This window comes from Macaca fascicularis, chromosome 20 (genome assembly GCF_037993035.2).
Source record: "Macaca fascicularis isolate 582-1 chromosome 20, T2T-MFA8v1.1".
Lineage (NCBI taxonomy): Eukaryota > Metazoa > Chordata > Mammalia > Primates > Cercopithecidae > Macaca > Macaca fascicularis.
In genome coordinates this window covers 4,561,881-4,587,046 of record NC_088394.1, presented here as the reverse complement: position 1 = coordinate 4,587,046, position 25,166 = coordinate 4,561,881, and the positions used below count along the sequence as shown (strand labels likewise).

General features: G+C 43.7%; 1 protein-coding gene across 5 annotated transcripts in view; it reads left to right on the top strand.

Annotated features, from left to right (window-relative positions):
- CREBBP (CREB binding protein) overlaps window positions 1-25,166 on the top strand; it is a 157,069-nt gene that overhangs the window by 72,894 nt on the left and 59,009 nt on the right. For 3 of the 5 annotated variants that reach the window (XM_005591098.4, XM_015442334.4, XM_065536694.2), the window contains 5 exons: window positions 11,617-11,857; window positions 13,148-13,261; window positions 22,128-22,370; window positions 23,736-23,838; window positions 24,163-24,309. In XM_005591098.4, coding sequence (XP_005591155.2) covers window positions 11,617-11,857; window positions 13,148-13,261; window positions 22,128-22,370; window positions 23,736-23,838; window positions 24,163-24,309 — 848 coding nt within the window. The remainder of the gene's footprint in view (window positions 1-11,616; window positions 11,858-13,147; window positions 13,262-22,127; window positions 22,371-23,735; window positions 23,839-24,162; window positions 24,310-25,166) is intronic. The other 2 variants (XM_005591099.5, XM_065536693.2) reach the window with 1 other exon arrangement.

The following is a 25,166-nucleotide window of genomic DNA, read 5'->3' as shown; positions in this document are numbered from 1 at the left end:
TATAATAAGGATAGCAGGGATTTCTGAGAAATGAAGTGACTTCTAGAAGAATCAAGTAAATACACCGCAATAGTCCTGCAAGAAGCAACAACTCAGTAAACAGCACAGGTCATGGGTCTGGGTGAGGTGAGTCGTAGCTGGCAGTAATGCGAATATAATACTTCACTTCCTCTGGAGTGGTGTGAACTACATCAGTCTCTACACAGCCCAAATCACCCTAACTTCCTTTTACCTTTTCCACAACCTTTGGAGATGGCCCTGAGGTTCAAGTCACCAAAAAGACAGTCTGTCCAGTAACTAATTTGCCAAGTTACCAAAAAATTATTGTGTAAATTTTTGTTTGTGTTCCTTTTTTCCTCTAATCCTTAGAACCTATCAATGTCATAAGTATTCTTGAAGAATATATATATATCAACAGTATTGAAGAAGAGTATTCTAAAAACTTTATGTTTTTAGTAAATTGGTAATTCTGTTGAACTTGGTCGTTTGGCTCCTAGTCTGGTCCACCTGTCCCTTTGACCATAGGAATAGATCCAGTGCCCTCTACCTTGCAGGTTGTCTTTTTTGTTGTTTCTTTGGTTGGTCGGGTATTTTTTTTGAGATGGGGTCTCACTGTCACCCCAGTTGGAGTGCAGTGGTGTAGTCTCAGCTCACTGCAACCTCTTCCTCCCAGGCTCAAGCGATCCTCCCACCTTAGCCTCCCGAGTAGCTTGGACCACAGGCATGTGCCACCATACACAGCAAATATTTTGTATTTTTTGGTAGAGACAGGTTTTGCCGTGTTGCTGAGGCTGGTCTCAAACTCCTGAGCTCAGGAGATCCACCCACCTGGACCTCCCAAAGTGCTAGCATCACAGGTGTGAGCCACCTCTGCCGGCCACTTTATAGGGTTTCTTTGTGCTGTAACAACTAACTCCCACCCCTTCTAGGTAGACTGCTGGGTTCCGAAGTCTGTGGCTGTGGGTCCAGAAAGAAAGTGGGGAGGGAGTGGCAGGTCCGCCACGCTTGGCCACATTTCTTACGCCGAGCCTTGGCCTTGGGCTCAGGCTCTCCTGCTTCCGTTGGCCATTTGCTTTCTACTTTAAATCACAGCTTTAAGATTACTTATAAATCCTTCTGGATTATTCCCCTATTGAATTTAGATGTTTTGTTTCGTTTCGTTTCGTGTTGTTGTTGTTGAGACAGAGTCTCTATCTGTCACCCAGGCTAGACTGCAGTGGCGCTGTCTTGGCTCACTGCAACCTCCGCCTCCCAGGTTCAAGCTATTCTTCTGCCTCAGCCTTCTGAGTAGTTGGGATTACAGGCACCCGCCACTGCACCTGGCTAATTTTTGTATTTTTAGTGGAGACAAGGTTTCACCATGTTGGCTAGGCTGGTCTTGAACTCCTGATCTCATGATCCACCCACCTCAGCCTCCCAAAGTGCTGGAATTATAAGCGTGAGCCACCGTGCCCGGCCTGTATTTAGATCTTAAATCAATAAACACAAAGCAAAAAGAAGAAAACACAAGAAACGTTTCGTCTATGAAAATAGCTACGTTGTGTTTCTTACCAGTTTATCACCTGAGAGGTGATTATCACTTCTTCCCAGGTTGGCAGCTGTGTACAGTTAATGAACATTTTCTTTGTTTTATGGTGCCACAGCTTTGCATACCCAACTGTTGTAGGTCCTTATGAGGGAACCTGAGCAAGCGGTTATTGCAGAGCCAGCCTTCGTTCTGCCTGATGTTCGCTTTGGTGTCGTTTTCTGATTCTCGGTGGAGGTTGTGGAGGAGACGGGTTTCCAGGTGGGTGGGGGAGCATCTAAGGAGCATGGGTTTGGACCCTGTTGGGATGTGGAAGGTTAGGCATGAGCAGCGGGAATCCCAGCCCGTTGTGGATCGGGGCACTGGTGGCACAGAGGGGCGACACTGTCCTTCCTTGTTCTTTCTTGGTCAGTCTCTCACTGTTTGGAACACAGGGTCCTTTGAAGACATGATAACCTACTCTTGGACACACAGTAAAAAATGACTTATTTTTCTGTGAGGAATGTGAGGATAAATGTTATTATTCACATTCTGTGTGCACATCTCTGTTATGTTCTTAGCATACAATACAGGCACTATAGGAAAAATGGCATTGGGGCTAAATTACCCAAAACCTATGTAGCAATAACAATCCTAGTAAAAATGCATGTTAGACTCTTTTGAAAATTAAGGAATGGGCTGGGCGTTGTGGCTCACTCCTGTAATCCCAGCACTTTGGGAGGCCGAGGCGGGCAGATCACTTGAAGTCAGGAGTTCGAGACCAGTCTGGTTAACAGAGTGAAGCCCCATCTCTACTAAAAATACAAAAAGTAGTCAGGTGTGGTGGCACACGTCTGTAAGCCCAGCTACTTGGGAGGGTGAGACAGGAGAATTGCTTGAATCACAGAGGCAGAGGTTGCAGTGAGCCGAGATCATGCCATTGCACTCCAGCCTGGGCGACAGAGCGAGACTCCATCACAAAAAAAAATAAAAATAATAAAAAAAATTTAAGTAATACCAGAGTAAATGTAAAGAGTTTGTTTTTAAAGGTAGTTTGATGGCTGGGCACAGTGGCTCACACCTGTAATCCTAGCACTTTGGGAGGCGGAGGCGGCTGGATCACGAGGTCAGGAGATCGAGACCGTCCTGGCTAACGTGGTGAAACCCCGTCTGTACTAAAAATACAAAAAATTAGCTGGGTGAGGTGGTGGGCGCCTATAGTCCCAGCTACTCGGGAGTCTGAGGCAGGAGAATGGTGTGAACCGGGGAGGCGGAGCCTGCACTGAGCCGAGATTGCGCCACTGCACTCCAGCCTGGGGGACAGAGCGAGACTCCATCTCAGGGGAGGAAAAAACAGGTAGTTTGACAGTGGAGTATACACAGTGGTTGAGGCTGCCAATTACGTAATAAGCAACACATGCAAAGAGCCTGTGGCTAAACCTAGTGCAGATGATAAGTGGGGTAAGTGGGCTCAGTGAGCTTTGTGTTTACCTGCCGTTACTCAGTGGCTCAAAATAATAACACGAAGGGGAGACTAAGGTTTAAACTAGTATGGCTCTCACACCATACCCACCTCCTCCTTCCACATTACAAATTGCATGTGAAATGATCCTTGCTTCAGAAACATACATTGCATATATTTTAAGGCTTTTGACAGATAGCATTATAGTGCCTTCCAACAAAAGCCATGTACCCAGTTACCAGCATCACACCATCTTCCCAAGGCTAGGGACTGTTACCCTGTCCTTTTGTTTTTTTTTTTGTTTTTTTTGTTTTTTTTGTTTTTTTTTTGAGACGGAGTCTCACTTTGTCGCCCAGGCTGGAGTGCAGTGGCCGGATCTCAGCTCACTGCAAGCTCCGCCTCCTGGGTTTACGCCATTCTCCTGCCTCAGCCTCCCGAGTAGCTGGGACTACAGGCGCCCACCACCTCGCCCGGCTAGTTTTTTGTATTTTTAGTAGAGACGGGGTTTCACCATATTAGCCAGGATGGTCTCGATCTCCTGACCTCGTGATCCGCCCGTCTCGGCCTCCCAAAGTGCTGGGATTACAGGCTTGAGCCACCGCGCCCGGCCACTTGTTTTTTTTTTAGAGAGAGTGTTGCACTTGTTGTGCAAGCTGAAGTGCAATGGCGCAATCTCTGCTCACTGACACCTCTGCTTCCTGGGTTCTAGCTATTCTTTTGCCTCAGCCTCCCGAGTAGCTGGGATTACAGGTGCGTGCCACCGCACCCGGCTAATTTTTTGTATTTTTGGTAGAAATGAGATTTCACCATGTTAGTTAGGCTGGTCTCAAACTGCTGACCTCAGGTGATCTGCCCACCTCAGTCTCCTAAAGTGCTGAGATTCCAGGCGTGAGCCACTGTACCCAGCCCACCTTACCCTTTAATAGGAGAAAATGATGTCATCTTATTTTGATGAGCATTTCTCTCACGAGTAAGATTTGAAGTGCTTATGTTTAGAGACATAGGCATTTATTTGAGTTGCTTCGGTCCTGTTCTTCACCAGTTTTCCTGTCACATTATCTTAGAACACTTTATAAAGCAAGGTGGTCAGCCCTCTGTGGAGGAGGAACACAGAGAGCTGCAGGATTGCGGCTCTGCTGCTAAGTGGCTGGCTCATCACCCAGGAAAGGCCCTTTCCTTGGGGCCTCAGTTACATCACCTGTCATGTGTGGCTAGTTCCCAGAGCACTCCTCCCTTGGGGAGTTGTGTGTCTTCAGTGAGCTGCTGTACCTCGGACCCTGAACACAGAGCCTGGCACAGAGTGAGGAATAAAGGTGGACTGGGAGAAGAAGAAATAATAGCTCCATCATGATTTGTTTTGTCTTGTGTCTTTCAGATTTAATTTTTCCTGGTTCATCAATGGCCTTTACACTTGTTCCTAGTGGTTTTAGTTGTAGAAACAATGCCAGTCTTTATGTAATCTAGCCTCTCACACCTATTTAGTGGTACATACAGTCTTCTCCTGCGTTGGAATCGCCCCTGGAGCTTCTGTTCTTTTTTCTCTCTTTTCTCAATGGTTTTGGTTTTGGTTTTGTCTTTTTTTAGCAACAGGGTCTTGCTTTGTTGCCCAGGCTGGGGTACAGTGGCAATTCACAGGCACAATCATGGGACACTATAGCCTTGATCTCCTGGTCTCCAGCAGTTCTCCCACCTTCGCCTCCTGAGTAGCTGGGACTACAGGTGTACCACCACTCCTGTCTTCTTAAATGTCTTTATTCTCATTGTAAAGGTACATATATGTTAGTTTTAGAAAAATTGGGAAAAGTCTAAATTAAAAAAAAAAAAAAGCAGCCTTGTCTCTTAGGGGAAAATGGGAGGATCTGTATTTTGAGAATTTTTACTGGAAGGCTGGGCACAATGGCTCATAGCTATAATCCCAGCACTTTGGGAGGCCAAGGCGAGAGAATTGCTTCTGCCCAGGAGTTCAAGACCAGCTCGAACAACATGGCAAGACTCTGTCTCTACAAAAACTTTTAAAACTTAGCTGGGCATTGTGATACACACTTCTGTGATCTCAGCTACTCAGGAGGCTGAGGTGAGAGGATCGCTTGAGCCCAGGAGGGTGAGGCTGTGTGAGCCGTGATTGCACTACTTTACTTCAGCCTGGGTAACGGTGAGACCCTGTCTCCAAAAATAAAAAGAATTGTTACTGGTAATAGTGAGGAGCACTGCTTTATGTTCTGTGACGAAAGCCTTTCCTGTCTTTGCATAACAAAGCGCTCACCTTAATTACATTCCAATACTTTTACAGTTTAATTTTTTATATTTAATTCCTCATCATTTTCTTACTGATTCTTCTGATTTTGTTTTCTCAGGAATTTTCCCCCAGAATGGAATGCTTTTTGATATAAAAATAGTAGTCACTTAAAAAGCTTTTTGTTGAAGCATAAAGGTCTACCTTATTGTTGTTACTAACTTGTTGCCTTAAATAACAGTCATTGGGTGTTCTCTCCCACGAATTCAGGCAGGGCTTGGTTGGCCCATTCCCCTGCTCCACATGGCTTTGACAGGGGTTATTTGAGGTCTGCCTTATTTTTCATGGCTGCCTCTTACTTCATTGTAGGTCTGTAGCCATAGGATGTTTTAATTAGTCCACCTTTAATAGGCATTTATAATTTTTTCCAGTTTTTAATATTGAATCAAAATGTGATGCATTATCTTTGCACATATATTTTAACATACTTGTCCAATTACTTCCTTAATAATAAATAATGAGAAGTGGAATTACTGTCTAAAGAAATGCATATTTTTCTCTTTGATACATGTTGCTTTCCAAAATTATACTGGATTTCCAGAGTACTTGAGAATTGCCATTTCTTTATATCTTCATCAATACCAATTAGCAGTTTTAAAATCTTGGCCATATTGATAGATTAAAAATGCCTCATTCTTTTATTTCTATTTCTTTAATGATTAGTAAGAACTTTTTAAAAACAGCTTTTTAAGATATAATTCATGTACCATATAGTCCTTGCTTTAAAGTGTGCAGTTCAGTGGTAGTGTATTGTGTAACCATCACCACAGTCAATTCTGAAACATTTTCTCCACTCCAAAAAGAAACCCAGTACCATTAGCAGTTATTCCCCATTTCCCCTGAACCCCCATCTCCAGCCAACCTTTAATAGGCTGTCTACCCCCATGGCTGTATCTCTTCTGGGCATTTCCTAGAAATTGAATCACACAATATGTGGTCTTTTGTGACTGGCTTCTTTGACGAAGCATGTTTTCAAAGTTCGCATCGTAGTATGTGTGGTTACTTCCCTTTTTATGGTTGAATAATATTCCATTTCGGATATATACTATGTTTGTTTTTCCCTTCATCACTTGATGGGCATTTGAATTGTATCCATTTTTTGGCTATTTGTAAAAGGCTGTTGTGAACATTTTTTACAGTTTTTGTGTGAACGTGCATTTTCAGTTCTTTTGGTTATATACCTAAAATAGGAATTGCAGAGGTCATATGGTAATTTTATGTTTGACCTTTTGAGGAATTGCCAGACTTCTACATCCCACACCACTGTATGAGGATTCCAAGTTCTCCACGTCCTGGCCACCCTGTTGCTATTGGTTAGCATTTGGCTTTTTATTATAGCCATGTGGTGGGTGTGAAGTGGTATCTCACTGTGGTCTTAACTTGCATTTCCCTAATGGCTAATAAGGTTCACCATCTTTTCATGTGCTTATTGGCCATTCATGTATCTTCTTTGGATAAATATATATTCAGAGCTTTCCCTTATTTTTTAATTGGGCTATTTGTCTTTTTATTAACTGAGTCGTAAGAGTTTTTAAAATATGTTCTAGAAGCAAGTGCTTTATCAGACCTGTGATTTGCAAATATTTTCTCTTTCACTTTCCGTTTTCACAGTTCATTATTTTGTAATGGTATCCTTTGAAGCATAAAACTTTCTAATTTTTTATGAAATAGGTTTATTTTTCTTTTATCACTTGTGCTTTTGGTGACATACTAAGAAACTGCCTAATCCAAGGTCGTGAAGATTTATTCCTGGTTTTCTTCTATGAATGGTATGATTGTCACTCTTACGTTGAAGTCTTTGCTCCACCTTGAGTTCATTTTTGAGTAGGAGGTAGAGAGGAGTCTGCCTGCATCCTTCTGCCTGGGCTGTCCAGTGCTTGCACTCCTCTTCATTGAGAAACAATCCTCTCTCCCTTGTGTTGCCTCGGCACCAAGGTGTAGAACATTTTTGTATTTGTTGTTTCTTTGTATTTTGTGAGGTATCTTGCATTTTCTTTGCCCAACTTTTTAGTGGGATAGTGTCCTTTCTTTATTGAGAGCATTTGCACAAAAGAAAACCAACAAATTTGCTCTCAGTTTTTCACTTTTTAAACTTTATTATGTGTTTACGTTAAGAAGGCTTTCTCATCCTCGCGTCCTAAAAGTATTTTAAATTTTTCTCTCCATTTTAATCCATTTTTATTCAATTTAGTCCATATGAAGTGTTTTTTTGTTTTGTTTTGTTTTGTTTTAATAGAAGATAAGGATCCAAAGATGCCTCACCACTCTTGAATATAAAGCACCACCTTTAGGAGACAGTCGTCCTCTCTTATCAGGGGTTTCACATTCTGGGGTTTCTCTTACCAGCAATCCCAAAATAAGTGAGTGTAGTACAATAAGTTGTTCAGAGAGAGAGAGAGACCACATTCATGTAGCTTTTATTATAGTGTATTGTTATAATGGTTATATTTCATTATTAGTTACTGTTAATCTTACTATACCTAATTTATAAATTAAACTTTAGCCTAGGTGTGTGTGTGTATAGGACGTAATACAGTATATATAGGATTCAGTACTATCTGAAGTTTCATGCACCCATTGGGGTTCTTGGAACTTGTCCCCTGAGGATAAGCGGGGACTTCTGTATGCTAATTTGATGTATACATATGTCTGTTTCTGGACTTACGTAAAGAAATTAGCTTTGTAGTATGTTTCAGTATCTGGCAACATAGAGTGCCCCTTTATTTTTACTGTTTTTCAAAATTTTCTTGGCTCTTAGAAAAACAAAATCACACAAAATGTAGATTACTTTTGGGGCAGCTTCCACGACGATAGCTTTGTTCTGTGCTTTAAAGGGGGGTTCTGAAGTACTCTCCCTCCATCCTTAGTGCCTGCTTGCCAGTGGGAACTGGGCAGGGAGGTTGGGGAAGTCTGAAGGATGCTTCTGACAGATTTGGGGGCCACCTACAGTTCACATCTAACTCTCATGGCTCATTGAACACCAGTCTGCGAGAGGAGGAAAGTAAGTGTGCCCCTGTATTTGTAACTACTTTGCAAAACTAAGCTAGTCCCAGACAAATATACAGAATTCCATGGGGAGGGCCAGACACAGGGTCATAAGACATTTTCCATTCCACCGTTGACTCAGCTTCACCCTCAGAATGGCTTTTGAGATGCATGTTGTAAACAATATGTAGAGCTCATTAAACTGTACATTTGTCCTCCATCCAGAGGTAGACAAATAACAGACCAAGTTTTAAATTTGCCATATAGTTTCCAACCATATTGTTTTGACATATGGTCAGGTGTAGTGCAAAAGACACTATTAAAAATACATGCCAGGCCTCGCATGGTGGCTCACGCCTGTAATCCCAGGCCTTTGGGAGGCTGAGGCGTGCCGGTCACTTGAAGTCAGGAGTTCGAGACCAGCTTGGCCAACATGGTGAAACCCCATCTCTACTAAAAATACAAAAAGTAGGCAGGTGAGGTGGGCACCTGTAATCCCAGCTACTTGGGAAGCTGAGGCGGGAGAATCGCTTGAATCAGGGAGGCAGAGGTTGCAGTGAGCTGAGATGGTGCCACTGCACTCCAGCCTACGCAACAGAGTGAGACTCCTGTCTCAAAAAATAAATAAATAAATAAATACAAGCCAGCTGGGTGCCACCACACATCTGTGATCCCAGCTACATGGGAGGCTGAAGTGGGAAGATCACTTGAGCCCTGGAAGCCAGCCTGGGCAACATAGCAATACCTTGTCTCTGAAATGTAAAAAAAAAGAATCTTTAAATCCCAAATGAAAAGCAGCGTGTTAATTTTTGGTGAATTAAGAACAGCCTGCTTATAATTTATTGGTAGAGTTAAAATTTTTGCCTAATTTTTATGTAATTTTTTTGGTGATATTTCCGTACTTTAAGAAACAGTGCGAGGACAACTATGTAGTCTCTTCAACAAAGGTAGTGTCAGGAGTAAAAGAATGGAAGACATAATAGATTAAGAACCTTAAGAACAACCAAATACAGGATGTAGGCCTTCATGGAGTCCTGATTTGTGCAAACCAGCTATAAAAGATGTGTTTTGGACAACTAGAGAAATTGGGATATGACTCAGTATTAGCTGATACCCAAGAAGGATTGTTCTTTTTCTTAGGTTTAATGATGATATCCTTTCCTTTCCATTTTTCTGTATGTTTGAAATTTTCATAAATGTAAAAGAAAGAGACCTAAATGAGGCTCATTTTGTGTTTCTCCCATTCTTCTGTGTCTCCATTCCTGTTGATTTCTGGATGGACCTTCCAATCCACAGGAATAAGCCAGTTGAGCAGTGGACTTAACGCCAGTATTGCATGCTTGCAGGGGCAGTTTAAGGGCTGTTTGCTTACTGAAGCTTTATTTACAATTATAAAAAATAAAGGAGGGGGCCAGGGATTCCAGTTTATGCCCCATAACAAGAACTAGTTCAATGAGTGTAAAGTTGTAGAGTAACATGCTGTTCGTTCCAAGTCGTCCCAGCCACTGTCTGAGACAGTTTAGTGGTATGGGGCAGAACATGGAAAAACACTAAGCAAAACGTGTGTGTTGAAGGGGAGATACGAGGCTCTATTGATTATGGTTCATACATAAGCATTTATATAGAAAAAGGAAGGGGGAAAAAACCTGTCAACACTTTAATAGTGGACTCCAGGATAATGGGATTTTAATTGTTGTTAATTATTTCTGTAGTAGTTCTCTGGCTTTCCAAAATTCCTGCAGTGTATATATATACTTTCATAATCAAGAAAAAATAAACGTAAGGGAAAGAGGCTATTTTCTTTTAGGAGTTGAGCCCTGCATTCATGGTGTTCTGCTTCTCAGCTAGGATGCTGATTTTGCTTTGGGTCCTTCTCAGAATTGCTTTGCGTCCTTCTGAAACTTCCAAGAATTTTACTACCAAGCCCAGCCACCCAGCTTTTCTACACACTTATTTTCTAGTTCTCATAACGGTAAAACCGAAACAGAACACTCTATAACCTTTTAAAAATGAGCTTTGATTCATTAAAAATTATTTTTATAGTTTCCTCTCTTCGTGAATGTACAGTTTTGATTCATATATTTTTTAAAAAATCAGAGTGGCATACTTTAGGGGAGGTAATGAGGGTTGTGGAAGCAAGCTGGAAATATCAGAGTACTAGAGAAAATTGGAAATCTTGGAACTGTGGTTGATACTGTTGCACATTAGGAACACTTCTCTTATTGCCTAAGTCTTTTTTATTAAGTTTATCTGAAGAATGCTTATAGTTTATGAAGAATAAGACTCTACGGGTCCCCTTTTCCATTTTCCTTGCTGTTAAACGGTTTGTTTGGTTTGGCTTGTTATTTCAGGCAACTGAAAGCAAACTCTTCCTGTATTTTTAGCAGATCACCAAATCTTTAAAAATTATCAACTGTCTGAGTGGAAATTTTAATGAGAAACAAAGCATAGGACAGGAATGCATTTCCCATTGTACTGGGTGGTTGTATTAAGGCTAAGTGTCATTAGTCTTTAGGAGAGGTAGTGTTCGCTGTGAAATCAAGCTGCAGGCATTGCCCTTCTAGTCATGTGATAATGAAATCCAAAAGGTAGCTCTGATTCTTTCTGCTACATCAGATGTTTGCAGTACGTTGCAATTGGTCAGGCCTTGGCAATCTTTTTTTTTTTTTTGAAACGGAGTCTCTCTCGCCCAGGCTGGAGTGCAGTGGCGGAGCGATCGCAGCTCACTGGAAGCTCCGCCTCCCAGGTTCACACCATTCTTCTGCCTCAGCCTCTGGAGTAGCTGAGACTACAGGCGCCTGCCACCACACCCGGCTAATTTTTTCTATTTTTTAGTAGAGACGGGGTTTCACTGTGTTAGCCAGGATGGTCTCGATCTCCTGACCTCATGATCCACTCGCCTCGGCCTCCCAAAGTGCTGGGCTTACAGGCGTGAGCCAACGCACTGGCCGGGCCTTGGCAATCTTTTTAATTATGTTGAACCCTATGAAATTGCTGGTGTTTGGCCATTTGGGACATACAGAAGCAGCAGTTTCATATGGTCCAGCTGATATAATACACAGCTTTTCCTGTAGTTGTGTACATCGTAGAGTGAGTTGGGTTTTGGTTGCTACAGTGAAGAGCCAGCCATTGTCTTGCTTGGATGATAATTGTATACAAGTGAACTTGAATCAGCCTTGCTGCTGAGTTGGGTTGATTTCTGTGGTTCTGAATCTTCTTAAAGTCATCAGTGGATTAGAGAACTACACCAGCCTTCTTCTCTCTGTGGTCAGTATTATCCATCAACTTTTGCTTTTGTTTGAGAAATAATTAATGAATATGAGTTGGAACTCTGAGAGGTTAAAGTATTTTTATTATTTTGCTTTATTTTAGTCTCAGATGCAAACATCAGTGGGAATTGTACCCACACAAGGAATTGCAACGGGCCCCACTGCAGATCCTGAAAAACGCAAACTGATACAGCAGCAGCTGGTTCTACTGCTTCATGCTCATAAGTGTCAGAGACGAGAGCAAGCAAACGGAGAGGTTCGGGCCTGCTCGCTCCCACATTGTCGAACCATGAAAAACGTTTTGAATCACATGACGCATTGTCAGGCTGGGAAAGCCTGCCAAGGTAAGTGCTGTTTTTGGAACTCCTAGTGGCAGAGTTCAGGAAGAATTTGTCTTTATTGTTCTTACAGCAGCTCTCTGGTTCATAAGGCTCCGGCAGCCTGAGTACTACCTTCCATTTGGTGTGGCAAAACATATTGCGCTCACGTTCCCCACACAGTGACAGTCAGGTGCTCCAGGAAGTCTTATCTACTGAAGAGAAAGGCGATTTGGTTTTCTGATACTCTGTGAACTTCTGCTGTTTGAAGCTGTGCCCCGTATTTTGTTCTTTTCTTCCTTCCTCTGTCATGGAAGATGTTGGTCACTTCTTGAGCACTGTCTTTGTTGTGAATGTCTAGATCGTGGTTTTCTTTTGGGCAATGAACATAGCACACGCACGTGCAGGCACATGCCCTTTCTGCACCCCAGCATCTGTCTTGGTGGCCTGCGGCCTTGCTCCTCTGTCCTGTGTCTTGAGGCAAGTCCAGATGGCAGTGAAGTTGTCCTGGGTGACTGGCAATGACATGGGGAACTATGCACTGTATCATCCCAGGGGAGGTGGTGAACTAGGCACTTCACGTGCCCTCTGTCTCCCCTTTTACTGCAGACACCTCATTTCTACCAAAGGAAGTGTTTCCTATTAACAGCTGTACTTTCCTTTAATCTTTATTCTCTTTCCTTCTCTTCTTATGCTCATAAACCTTGGGGGAATCTCCCCCTGGTCTCCCTGTCTCCCGTTGTGACATTTGTGAGTCCCCAGAGTAATCCTGTCGTAACAGAAGCAGAGAAGGGTAAGGTTAGACCTTTAGAAGATGAAGCCGGAATAACCAGGGTCAGTTACCCTCTCGAGTACTTGTTCACCAGGTGCCCAGAGTCCCTTTCAGAATCTCTGCAGGCTTCTCATGTGCTTCTCTATCTGTATTTCTTCACTGTAGTGTTTAGGTGGTTTCATCTTGAAACATAATTGAACGTTTTTATTTTAAATAGTTACATCACAGAACTATTACTTGTTCTACCTTTCGTTGCAGTTGTTTGGTATTCCAGGTTGAATAGTTTTTGTTTTGTTTTGTGAGCTGCCCTTAATCACCCATCCTTCATAACATTGCTTCTAGGGGAAGTTTTGTTTGGATTTCTCAACAGTCAACTTACAAACTTTTTGGAAAACAGCCTGTTTGTAAGTTGAGGACTGCCTATACTGTGTTATGGTTACACTTGTTACCATTTTCTTATGGAATCTGGCATTATAATTTAGGTATAATTGAAAGTGTGACGATTTGGATAGAAAAATAACATCTCGTTGTTTTTCTGGTCATAGTTGCCCATTGTGCATCTTCACGACAAATCATCTCTCATTGGAAGAACTGCACACGACATGACTGTCCTGTTTGCCTCCCTTTGAAAAATGCCAGTGACAAGCGAAACCAACAAAGTAAGTGAGCACGGGGGCAGAGAAGCTTGGAGATGAGAATAGAAGTTGTTTCTAAAGAAAATTCAGAGAGTAGGTAGGGAGTGGGCAGGGGTTATGAGCCACGGAGTGCAGGGTGAGGTAGGGCGGACAGTGGCCCAAGGTACAGCCAAGCTCAGAGGGTAGGCAGGCTCTCTGTGTCAGGAACTGCTGTGATGATGTTGGACCCTGACTCACTCACTGCCTCTCCCTCTCCCTGCCCCCTGCATACACGCACTTGAAGCAGCATGGAACAGCAGAGTCACTTTGTTCACTGAGCCAACATGAAGACATGGTATTTCCTGACAGTTACTCCATATGTGAGAATTTAAATTCCATGTCGCTATAATGGCGGTGACGTCTTGGGGAGGGGGAGAGAGGGGGCACTTCTTTTGGAACTGGAAAGCCCTTATCCTGAAGTAAATTTTGAAGCCTCCGTCAGTCAGGCTGGGTCAGTATAAAATCCCACACGAACATTTTTGAAGGTTTCCCTCTGCGTGGATCTATGGTCTCCAGACCTCTTTGTATAACTGACCATTCACTCTGCTTGGCAGTGAGAGCCTCTGCCTAGGGCTGCTGCATCCTGGTCATCCCCGTTGTTTTGCCATTGTCTAGGTTGTCTGTAGCCCTTGGCAAGACTGGTTATGCAGCAGTCCCTGCTGGTTGGGAGGCCTGCCTGGGGCTCTGAGGCTCCCTGCTATTTGTAGGCTTCAGGCAGTAAGAAGGATGAACCTCCCTCCCGTTTTTCAACCTCTTCCTGTCATTTTAGAGGTAAAACCGTGGTCTTTGGGTGTGTCCTTCAGTTTTGGACAGCTAGGAAGTGCCCTTCAATCTCCTGTCCCCTCTGGCTGGAGGTGCTCCCTTAGCGACCCTTCCAGCACAGCACAGTCTTCCTCATCTTCCTCCATCTCGTCTGTGCCATCTTGCCACCCTCCCCTGTCTTGTGTTTTCTGTGTTCATTCCTCTCATTCTTCTTGATCATCCTTCCTCAAGACCCCGCAGCTGCCTAGAGAATACGTGCTACTTTTCTTTCTGGTTGTTTCCGAGTGGCCCACGTAAAGACAGAAAAAGTGCTTTGTTCCTAAGAGTACTGTGGAGTGGCGTGCCAGTGACAGCCCCCGTGGTTTTCCTTTTACTGAGTCCAGCCCACCTCCCTCTGGCGACAAGGGAGTAGGCAGCAAGCTGACGCTGACCCTGCTTCATGTAAAGCAGGGTGTCCCTGTCACAGAGAAGAGAAATGCCAGGGTAATGGGGCCTGTTATCTGCCTCCCTACAGAAGAACCACAGCGAGTTTCCTTTAAAAACCAGTTTCCTGACCAGGTGCGAGGCGGGCAGATCACCTGAGGTCGGGAGTTCGAGACCAGTCTCTACTAAAAACACAAAATTAGCCAGGCATGGTGGCGCATGCCTGTAATTCCAGCAACTGGGGAGGCTGAGGCAGGAGAATCGCTTGAACCTGGGAGGCGGAGGTTGTGGTGAGCCGAGATCTCGCCAGTGCACTCCGGCCTGGGCAACAAGGGCAAAAAAAAAAAAAAAAACCGCTTACCTAAAAGTCAATTAAATTATTCTTTGATTGACTAAAATTTGAATTAATAAACAATTTCCTTGGATATCTCTTATATAAAGTGACATTCTGGAATCCTGGGTCTTCTAGAACCAGATATTTGGGACAGTTGTTCTAATGGAATAGAGTCTGTTTTTCCTCCCACGTTACTGTAAAACTTTTTTCTTTAGTATATTGGGATGGCTAAATTTCTTGTGTTTTAGGGCACATTTCAGTAATAGGCTCTTCAAGTGCCAAAATATTTGTTGTCAAGTTTGTAGTTATACAATATTCCATGAATAATGAGCTAGAATTTTATTCTTAACTTTTAATTTGAGGGTGTGGCTTTTTGAGGATCTTTTGTTTTTAGTACATACTACCATGACAGTTGTAAACTTTTGTGATTTCTCTTTTTAAGAAACGCTTATGTGGTTTTTGTTTTAAAAGAAAAAAGAAGTGTATGTGGTTTTTTTTTTTTAACCATCCTTATAACTGCCGGAGTGTTGTGAAAATTGATTGTGCGCCTGCTCTCTCAAGTGGTAAACCACAGGTTTTCTACTAGTCATAATGTAAGATATTACCAGGATGATTTTATAAAGTCACAAGGAAGATTTAGATTAACTTGCTGCAGGGTTTTGGTAGTTTTTTACAAAAGTATGATTGACAGGGTTTCAGCAGTATCCTTTCTGTACATTTTGTTGTTTTTTTTCTCTTCTCCCAAAGCAAATTATGCTTATGGTGTGTGAACTCTTGAGTTAAGAACCCAGAGAGGAAAATGTGAATCTGACCCTACTTTGGCTTGAGGTTGGGTTTTGAAGACGATATATATGTTAAAAATAATGTAAGGGTGACCTCCCTCAAAGGACTGAGGTAGAGACAAGTCAGTGCAATCAACATTCTTTTTGAGGAGAATTGGAGTGCACCTGACTACTTTATAGAGGAACGTGAGACTTCGTGGAGCCCAGTGCAAACAAAATAACGAAGGAAGAACATTTCAGACAGTGGGGACAGTGTCTGCACAGTGCACAGCTTGTGAGGACATGGATTTGACTGGACTGGAGTTCCTGTGCAAACAAGGTGAACCGAAAGGTGGACTGTGGTGAACTCCTGGAAGCCTCAGGGACTCTGCCATGACCCACCTGTGCTTGCTCTATGGAGACCGCCTTAGGGGCCCCAGGACTCTGCTTTTTAGGCAGTGTTCCCCACAGACCAGCGCTGGTCTTACATGCTGCATTCTCTAACTTCTGTGATTAATGTCTCTACTGAGAGAACCTTCCAGAATCACCTGTGGAGCTAATCTGAGGTTCTTTGAAATGAAGCCCAGACCATTGATTACCTTTTTGGCCTATGTTGAGTTTTGTTTGGTTGATTGGTTTGTTTTGAGACAGAGTCTTGCTCTGTCACCCAGACTGGCTTGTAGTGGCGTAGCCACGTCTCATGGCAGCCTCAACCTCTTGGGCTCAAGCAGTCATTCCACTTCAGCCTCCTGAATACCTGGGACTGCAGGCATCTGCCACCACACCTGGCTAATTTTTGTATTTTTTGTAGAGATGGGGTTTCACCATGTTGCCCAGGCTTGTCTCGAACTCCTGAGCTCAAGTGATCTTCCCACCTCGGCCTCCCAAAAGTCCTGGGATTACAGGCGTGAGCCATTGTGCCTAGCCTCATTTAATTTTTCCTTGAATAAAGATTCTATAATCACTGATCTCGAATTAACCATCCCTTATAACATTTTTCAATTTTTGTTGAATAATTAGGACTTTCCAAGTTATGTACCTATGTCAGTCCTGGCATCTGACCTCCAGTAAATTCAGTGCACAGAGTGGCATAGAGGACTGTGGCATAGAGGACTCGTGACCAACGGATTCCCTTCTTGGGGCTCATGTTGCCTCACTTGTGAAGTTCTGGCTGCTGAAAGTGTAGGCCTCAGGCAAGCCATAGAGGCTCTCCCAGGTTGCTTGTAAGCAGTAAAGAAATTGGGGCCCTGTTTCAGACCTCTTATATTAAAACCTGCATTTTTACAAAATTCCCAGGTGATTGGTGTGCGCATTAAAATCCGAGATGCACTGCTCTGGATGCCTTGAAATACCAGGTGTCTGGGCCAGTGCTGGTCAGAGGTTTTGAGTCATTCTCTGAGAGAGACCATGGGTTTTCCAACCCAGAGTGCCCCAGGGACTGTCGAAGCAAGTGCACAGGGTCGGCCCCAGAGCCAGCCTAATGCATGCACTGCCCCAGCTGTGTCAGCCATGGCCCCAGCTGCTGCCAGACATCTCCATGAGTGTAGCACCCACTGCTTCACCTGGCAACATGTTCCATCTGTAGGTGCCTCAGATTGTTTAAAACACCTCCTTTCGGCCGGGCTCAGTGGCTCACACCTGTAATCCTTGCACTTTGGGAGGCTGAGGCAGGCGGATTGCCTGAGCTCAGGTTCAAGACCAGCCTGAGCAACACAGTGAAACCCCGTCTCTACTAAAATACAAATAATCAGCTGGATGTGGCGGCATGTACCTGTAGTCCCAGCTACTCAGTATCCTGAGGCGGGAGGCTGAGGCAGGAGAATCATTTGATGAACCCGGGAGGCAGAGGTTGCAGTGAGCCAAGATTGCACCAGTGCACTGCAGCCTGGGCAACAGAGCAAGACTCTGTCTCAAAAAAACAAACCAAAAAAAACCTCCTTTCATTATATGGCGTCAACATCTCCCTCCTTTGAACTGCCACTCATCGAATAGCCCATCAGGTGCCCAGTGAGTGTGTGTGGAGCAGGCCCTTTGTTCACTTGAGGGCCCTTTGGAGATTTTCACCTCTTTTGACAGACTGTGGTGGGATGGGGAACAGCAAGGAGCAGAATCTGAAGGTTGTAGAGAGAATAGTGGCCTTGATTGACCCTGACTTAAGTATCAGAGGATCGTGGGTGATGTGTTACATCTGAACAACTTTGCTCCTTGATAGCAAGGAGAATGTCGCTGCGCCAGTGTCACTTGGCTTCTGAAGAAAGCCTTTTGCTTGAGGGCTTGTGGCCGTGCCTCATGGGAGGCTGAGTCTCCAGCCCCCACACAATGCCCGCAAGGTACAGTGGTGCCACCAGCAACTTTGTAGAGATGTCTGCAGGTCTGGATAAATTCTCTCTCTCTTTTTTTTTTTTTTTTTTTTGAGACAAAGTCTCACTCTGTCACCCAGGCTGGAGTGCAGTGGCGCGATCTCAGCTCACTGCAACCTCCGTCTCCCTAGTTCAAGGGATTCCTGCCTCAGTCTCCCGAGTAGCTGGGATTATAGGCACATGCCACCAGGCCTGGCTACTTTATGTATTTTTAGTAGAGATGGAGTTTCACCGTGTTGTCCAAGCTGGTCTTGAACTCCTGACCTCAGGTGATTCCCCCACCTCAGCCTCTCAAAGTGATGGGATTACAGGCGTGAGCTACCTGAATAAATTCTAGCATTGCTTGTTTAGTAGAAATCTAAGTGTGTTGGTATCCTCGGGAAACTGGTTCCAGGACCCCGCAGGTATACTGAAACCAGGCGGACTCAAGCCCCGCAGCTGGCCCTCCCCATACACAAGTTTCGCCTTCCACAAGCACTGTGTTTCTGGCCTGCGTTGGGTGGCCCCTCGGCTCACTGTTGTGCTGCTGACGGATCAGCTGTAGCAGCTACTGCTCTGCTTCATGGTGTATCTCCCCCTACCCTGACAAAGTTTGGACATTTAATTCGTGTCTGTTTTAACTGAATTTCCAAATGGAGTTCAGTTTTATAAAGAATGATTAGGGGCTTAAGTTGTCTGAGTAACTTGAGTGCTTTGCATCAGCGACATAGACTGTACAGGGAACCTCTTAGTGGAACATTCTTTTTTTCTTTTTTCTTTTCTTTTTTTTTTTTTTTTTTTTTGAGACAGAGTCTCTCTTGCCTAGGCTGGAATGTAGTGGTGCGATCTCGGCTCACTGCAACTTCCACCTCCCAGGTTCAAGCAATTCTCCTGCCTCAGCCTCCCAAGTAGCTGAGATTACAGATGCGCACCACCACATCCAGCTAATTTTTGTATTTTTAATAGAGACAGGGTTTCACCATGTTATTAGCCAGGCTGGTCTCGAACTCCTGACCTCAAGTGATCCAAAGTGTTGGGATTTCATGCGTGAACCACTGCACCTGGCCGCACCCGGCCTCTTAGTGGAACATTCTTTGTGCGTGAAGAATGGCAGGTAAGTCCAGGAAAGCCTGCTACAAAACTTGGCCTTTTTTTCATAGGCCATAGGCTCCTTCTTGGCTACATCAGAAGGTGGTGAGGCTGAGGGCACTGGGGAGCTTTAAAGAGGGAAACATCCGGGGCAGGAGTATTACCTGATAGGCCCAGAAGAATCCAGCCAGTGTGTTAGTGCACTGCAGGTGTGTTGTGGCTTCCTGAAAGTTAGAGCTTTATGCTCTAGCAAGGAAAAAAGATGTAAAAATGGCCAAATGAGCATACAGCCTTGACATTGGAAGAGGTAAGTGGCAATAATGTGGAAAGGATAAGTAGAGAAACTTCATTCTTAGGGATGCCAGGTAGATGGAGCAGTGCTATCTGTAGCTCTCCCTGCGTTTGTGTTCAGTTCCAAGGCACTCCATGGGCTGCACTGGGAGGGCCCACGGTGTGCTGGCCACTGCACTATACCTCACACATCCCCTGGACACTGCACAGCAGGTTACGTGGCCCATGTGGCAGGTGGTGAAGAGTAAAACCGAGTTTCACGTTAATCCCACCTTTCAGGGATGCACAGGGAACGTGAGATGAGCCTAATTTCTCCTGTCCCAGGGTTCCAAGGTGCAGTTTGGGTGCGTTAGGTGATTATTAGATAATCTTTTGTCCCTCTTAACAGATTCTAGGCTCAGGGAATGCAGAGATTGTGCCCACACCATATCTGGGAGCCTGGCAGAGTGTACTCACTGAGTCTGTCGTGTGAGTGAGTGAATACACGAAGGGTCAGTGTCTAAAGACCAGCAGCGGTACAGGAGGCACTGACTGTGGGATTTCAGAGAGGGATCGGGAATACCACCATGGAGCACGTGGAGCATCTTGAGGTGGCAGTACGGTTGATGGTGGCTTGTACATAATGACTCCCCTTTCAGTCAGCCATCACCCCACAGTGAATGCCTGAGCACCCTTACCCTTCAGTATTTGTGTCATTTCATCTAATAGCATTATTTGGAGTTCAAATTCAGCCGTGCTTAAATGGCAGAGACCTTCTCTATTTGTTTGTAATTAATCTCCTTTGCTTCTGAATTTTAGAAATGGTGAGTTGCAAGTGCTTCTCATAGGTATATTTTCTTTTAAAATAAAAATATAATAATGTTTACTTTTAGAAAATGAATGATTTTAACACAAAATGCAGTGACCATGTCAGCAGCTTGCATGGGAGGCCTGTGTGAGTATGAGGCATTGGCTGCCCTGTAAGTGGCTGTGGGCTTAGGAGTAGCATTCACCGTAAGGTGGTGCATTTTAGTTAAGTAGATGGCACTTGGGGAGGTGTCGATAAAAGGGAAATATTGTAGGAAGAAGTCAATAAAGCATTCACTGGGAAATGGAAGGCTACATACTTTGTTTCTTTTAAGTTCCTCTCCACAGTGCATCACCATGTGTGTTAAATATAGTGTAGCCCTGTTCTTACATCGCAAGGTTGTAGAAAAATAAACTATCCTATCACTGGTAACTTTGATTTCTATACCATAGTGCTTCTTAAAAATGTAAGATGTCAGTTTCAGAAGTATGGTGGACACATGTTTAAAGTTTTGGGGAGTAGTAAGTATTAGAATACTTTTAAAGGTATTGTGCATGACTTACTTCAGCTACACACTTGTCATAAAGTGCACCTTGGGAGTTGCTTTTCATTTATGATAATGAGTGCTTCGTGTGTGTAATTGTGTCTGATGAGTGGTAATGAGTTGATCTGAGTATCCTTATTAGAAAAGTTAATAGTATGGAATGTATAATTACCAGGAATTTTCTTTTCACACATTTTAGTTTAATTAGGTCGCTCTGGGTAAGTATTGGGGTTACTATAGGTGCACTGATGGTTGAATGTGAGAATATTACTGTTACACATAGTGGTTGGAATTTGAAAGAAAGGCTTTGTGATCGTGTTTTATGTATCAAAAAATGATGTGTTATAGTAGCAACACTGTAGGATGCTATTTTTAACATGACTCTAAAATTTGTGGAAGTTAGAAAGGAACTCAAAAATAAGAATAAATAGTATGATGTAGAACTTCTGCCATATGATAAATTTTCACACAACATTTGGGTTGTTGGGACGGATGAGTGGGCAGGCAAACAGGTGGGTAGGTAGGTGGGTAGATGAATTGACTTTGAAATGCCCAAGTTGATGCAAGTTGATGCAAGTTTGGAGTAGTCTCTCCATTACCTTGGAAGCCCTTTGGGATGGAGCTTCTTATGTTGACACCAGTTTTTCCTTTAGTCTCCTGGGGTTAGCTAGCTGAATGGGGCAGCTTCCCTGCCAGCCAGCAGTGGGCCTGGGTAGCAGAATCTGATGTTGGCCATGTGAGGCAGAGCCACCTCCTGAATATCAGAGGTGCTGAGGTGGCCCCGCATAACAAGACCCACGCGGAATTGCGAAGCCTCACTCCAACCTTAATTTCAAACAAATCAGTCAATCAGTCAAGTTCAGTATTTCTTAAACAGCTTCATATAACCAGAGAGCTCAGCATGGTGCTCTGCTGCATAGGAATCCCGTCAGAAGGATGTGTTCATGCTGTCATTGCTTGTGTAAGTTTCAAGGACTTGCAATTATGTGATTTAGAAGAGCACATCATAGATTTATTAATCAAAACTGACCAACGAGGTATCATCTCTGCTCCTTCTCTTAAGCCCTCTGTACCTGTGCAGGTGAGCAGTGAAGGACAGGGTTGGGGTTAACAGCAGGAGGGTGCTCCTCTGTTCATCTCAAGGTGTCTGCTGCCCACCAGAGAATCAGACGTTTCCCTTGTCATACATTTGCCACTCCCTGGAACTGACCTCTTGAGGAGTCTCTAGGTTTTAAAACATACTGATTTTTTTCAGGTGTTATCTGTGAAATTTTATGATCTGTTGCCTGCTAAGATAGAAACTTCACTTTTCTTTCACTTTTTGTTCCTCACTTACTGCTAGGCAGAATACATGAGTCCTTCAGCACAGTTCCTTTCTCCCTAGCCTTGTTTTACTGCTTTATGATATTCATGTGTAGTATTTTGATGAAATGTATTTGCTTCTCAGTAGTTTTTTAAATCATTTGTGGGCTTCTCCCTTTTACTTACCTTTCTCGTTTGTCTGTCTGTTTGTCGTTATAGCCATCCTGGGGTCTCCAGCTAGTGGAATTCAAAACACAATTGGTTCTGTTGGCACAGGGCAACAGAATGCCACTTCTTTAAGTAACCCAAATCCCATAGACCCCAGCTCCATGCAGCGAGCCTATGCTGCTCTCGGACTCCCCTACATGAACCAGCCCCAGACGCAGCTGCAGCCTCAGGTTCCTGGCCAGCAACCAGCACAGCCTCAAACCCACCAGCAGATGAGGACTCTCAACCCCCTGGGTAGGTGAAGAAACTCTCAACTTCATTCTTACTTGTCCAAATATAGCAAAGGGAATGGAGTGATGGAACCCAAGGCAGTTTTCAGTTTGTTTTGTGTTTTTTACTACAGTGGTTGAAATAAAAATCTCCCAGTAAAAAGCTGAAGTGTCTAATGCAAGGAAAATGTTATATGCTTATAAAAAGAGCAGCATTTGCAAATGAAGCAATGTTTTTGTTGCTTGCTGTGCCACTTCTCTCTGGACAGTTTTCATAAAGAATGTGCCATGTGGCTCAGAATGCAGATCTCACAAGTCAGGATGCTGACTGGACCCCTCGTGCTGACTGTTGTCATTTATTTGATGGAGAACTTGCGTTTGCCACTTCCTCACACATCTTGGTTAGGGTCTACCCCACAGTTGGAAGTGACCAGCCTGGACTTCGGCAGGTTAATGACAGGAGCCCTGGAAACTCTTTTCCCAGGCTGCTGGACATGTCAGCATTTCTTTTGTCACCCCAGCCCATTATTTGCCCACCTTTGGTCATTTGCTCACACATACCCATGATTTTTGCCATTTCTGCATATGGTTTCCTTAATATTTTTCTTTAAGTGGACACAGTCCCTTTACATCTAGGCTTAAGCTAAGCAGTGATGTCTGTGAAGTCCAGACTGGCTGGCTGGCTGTGCTAGTTTTGTTCTTTTCCTAATAAAGTATTTTACGGTTAACAATTATTCCTTAAAATATGCCCAGCTAAAGTCATCTTATTTGTTGCTTTTTGGAAAACAACTGCCCCAGTGAATGTCTAACTAATAGTGGCCAGGAGACTGGGTTAGAGTCCTGAGACCCAAGTCTTAATCTAACTCCTCTCCTGTTGATGGTATAATTTAGGACAAACTTAACCTTTATTAATCTCGGCCTTCCTTTACTTTAATATGAAGATTGTAGACAAATTGACCTCTGTATTTTTTTCCTGAGCTTAATTTCTATGATTTTATTTTCTGATATTGGGGGTAGAGACACAGAGGTATATGTCAGTGCAGCTGAGTCACTCAGAAGTGATACTAATGAAGCAGAATGAAAGTCAGAGGCTGCATATGGATCATTTATAACTTTTTCACTTAGATACCAGCTAATCTCCATAAACACACCTTACTTTGGTTACCAAGTAGAGTGGGGAGGTGTCTACTGATTATTTGTGCACGTTGATTACCATTATTGAAAATATGACACTCGGGGTTCCTGCCTCAGTGCTTATTATAACTGACCAGAATCACTTATTTAAATAATCACCAATTGTTTATGTGATGACATGTTGGTTATCTGTCATCAAAACTTTGAAGTATATATTAAAATTTAAGAGTTGATTGATTTCTTTCTGTCTTTAAAGGAAATAATCCAATGAACATTCCAGCAGGAGGAATAACAACAGATCAGCAGCCCCCAAACTTGATTTCAGAATCAGCTCTTCCGACTTCCTTGGGGGCCACAAAGTAAGACCCTGTTTCAGTTCTGAGTGACAGTCCAACAAGAACGTGGACTGAGAACCACACAAAACTGATTCTTTCTAAATGTGTGGCAGAGAAAATAGTTTAAATGGGGTGGTGAGGGGTGAATGCTGTTTTCCTTTTTTTCTTTAATTGTAAGTGTAGAGCAGATAATAGATTAAACATAGTTTAAGTTTTATTTATATACATTACTTGGCTCTCCTGACTTAAACTTTTAGAAGTCACATGTGGTGGTAGAAGAACCTTATTAGACAAAGTATGTTTGAGTCGCTTCAGTAGATGGATGAAGTGTCCTTATTTCCTCCATAGCCCACTGATGAACGATGGCTCCAACTCTGGTAACATTGGAACCCTCAGCACTATACCAACAGCAGCTCCTCCTTCCAGCACTGGTGTAAGGAAAGGCTGGCACGAACATGTCACTCAGGACCTGCGGAGCCATCTAGTGCATAAACTGTACGTAACAGTTTTACAGTTTCATAGATGATTTTGTTCCTGTGTTGCCCATTGACTACCGGATGACAGTACCCTAGGATCCTATACAAGTCACGTGCTTATTTAGGGAGCCACTCTCACTGCTGGTAGAACTCTGGCAGCCCTAGGCAGGCCAGAGATTCCCGCACTTCATGTCCTCGGTGAGCGGGGGTGACAAAGAGAGCATTGGTGGCTCTATACTGCCGAGGGGCACTGACTTACAGCCCCTGTCACGGAGGCAAAGACCCTCAGTGCAGCCTGGCCTTAATGCTGCATGAGGCGGCTGGGGTTAGCTCAAGAACCTCACCTTATTTTGTAGTTCCAGATTCTAGTTGTGGAGACTCCTCAGAATTGGATGAGTTTATAGATGGCATGTCATTATCACCTTACAGTTAGTTAACATAACAAAGTTAAGTTAACTTTTTGGTTTTTTTGAAGACGGAGTCTCGCTCTGTACCCTAGACTGGAGTGCAGGGCGCAATCTTAGCTCACTGCAACCTCTGCCTCCCAGGTTCAAGCGATTCTCCTGCCTCAGCCTCCCGAGTAGCTGGGATTACAAGTGGGTGCTATCACCCCTAGCTAGTTTTTGTATTTTTAGTAGAGACAGGGTTTCACCATGTTGGCCAGGCTGGGCTCAAACTCCTGACCTCAAGTGATCTGCCCACCTTAGCCTCCCAAAGTGCTGGGATTATGAGCCACTGCGCCCGGCCTTTTTTTTTTTTTTTTTTTTTTTTCTTTCTTTCTTTCTTAGAGACAGAGTCTTGCCATGTTGTCCAGGCTGGTCTCAAACTCCTGGCCTCAAGTAATCCTCTTGCCTCGGCCTCCCAAAGTGCTGGGTG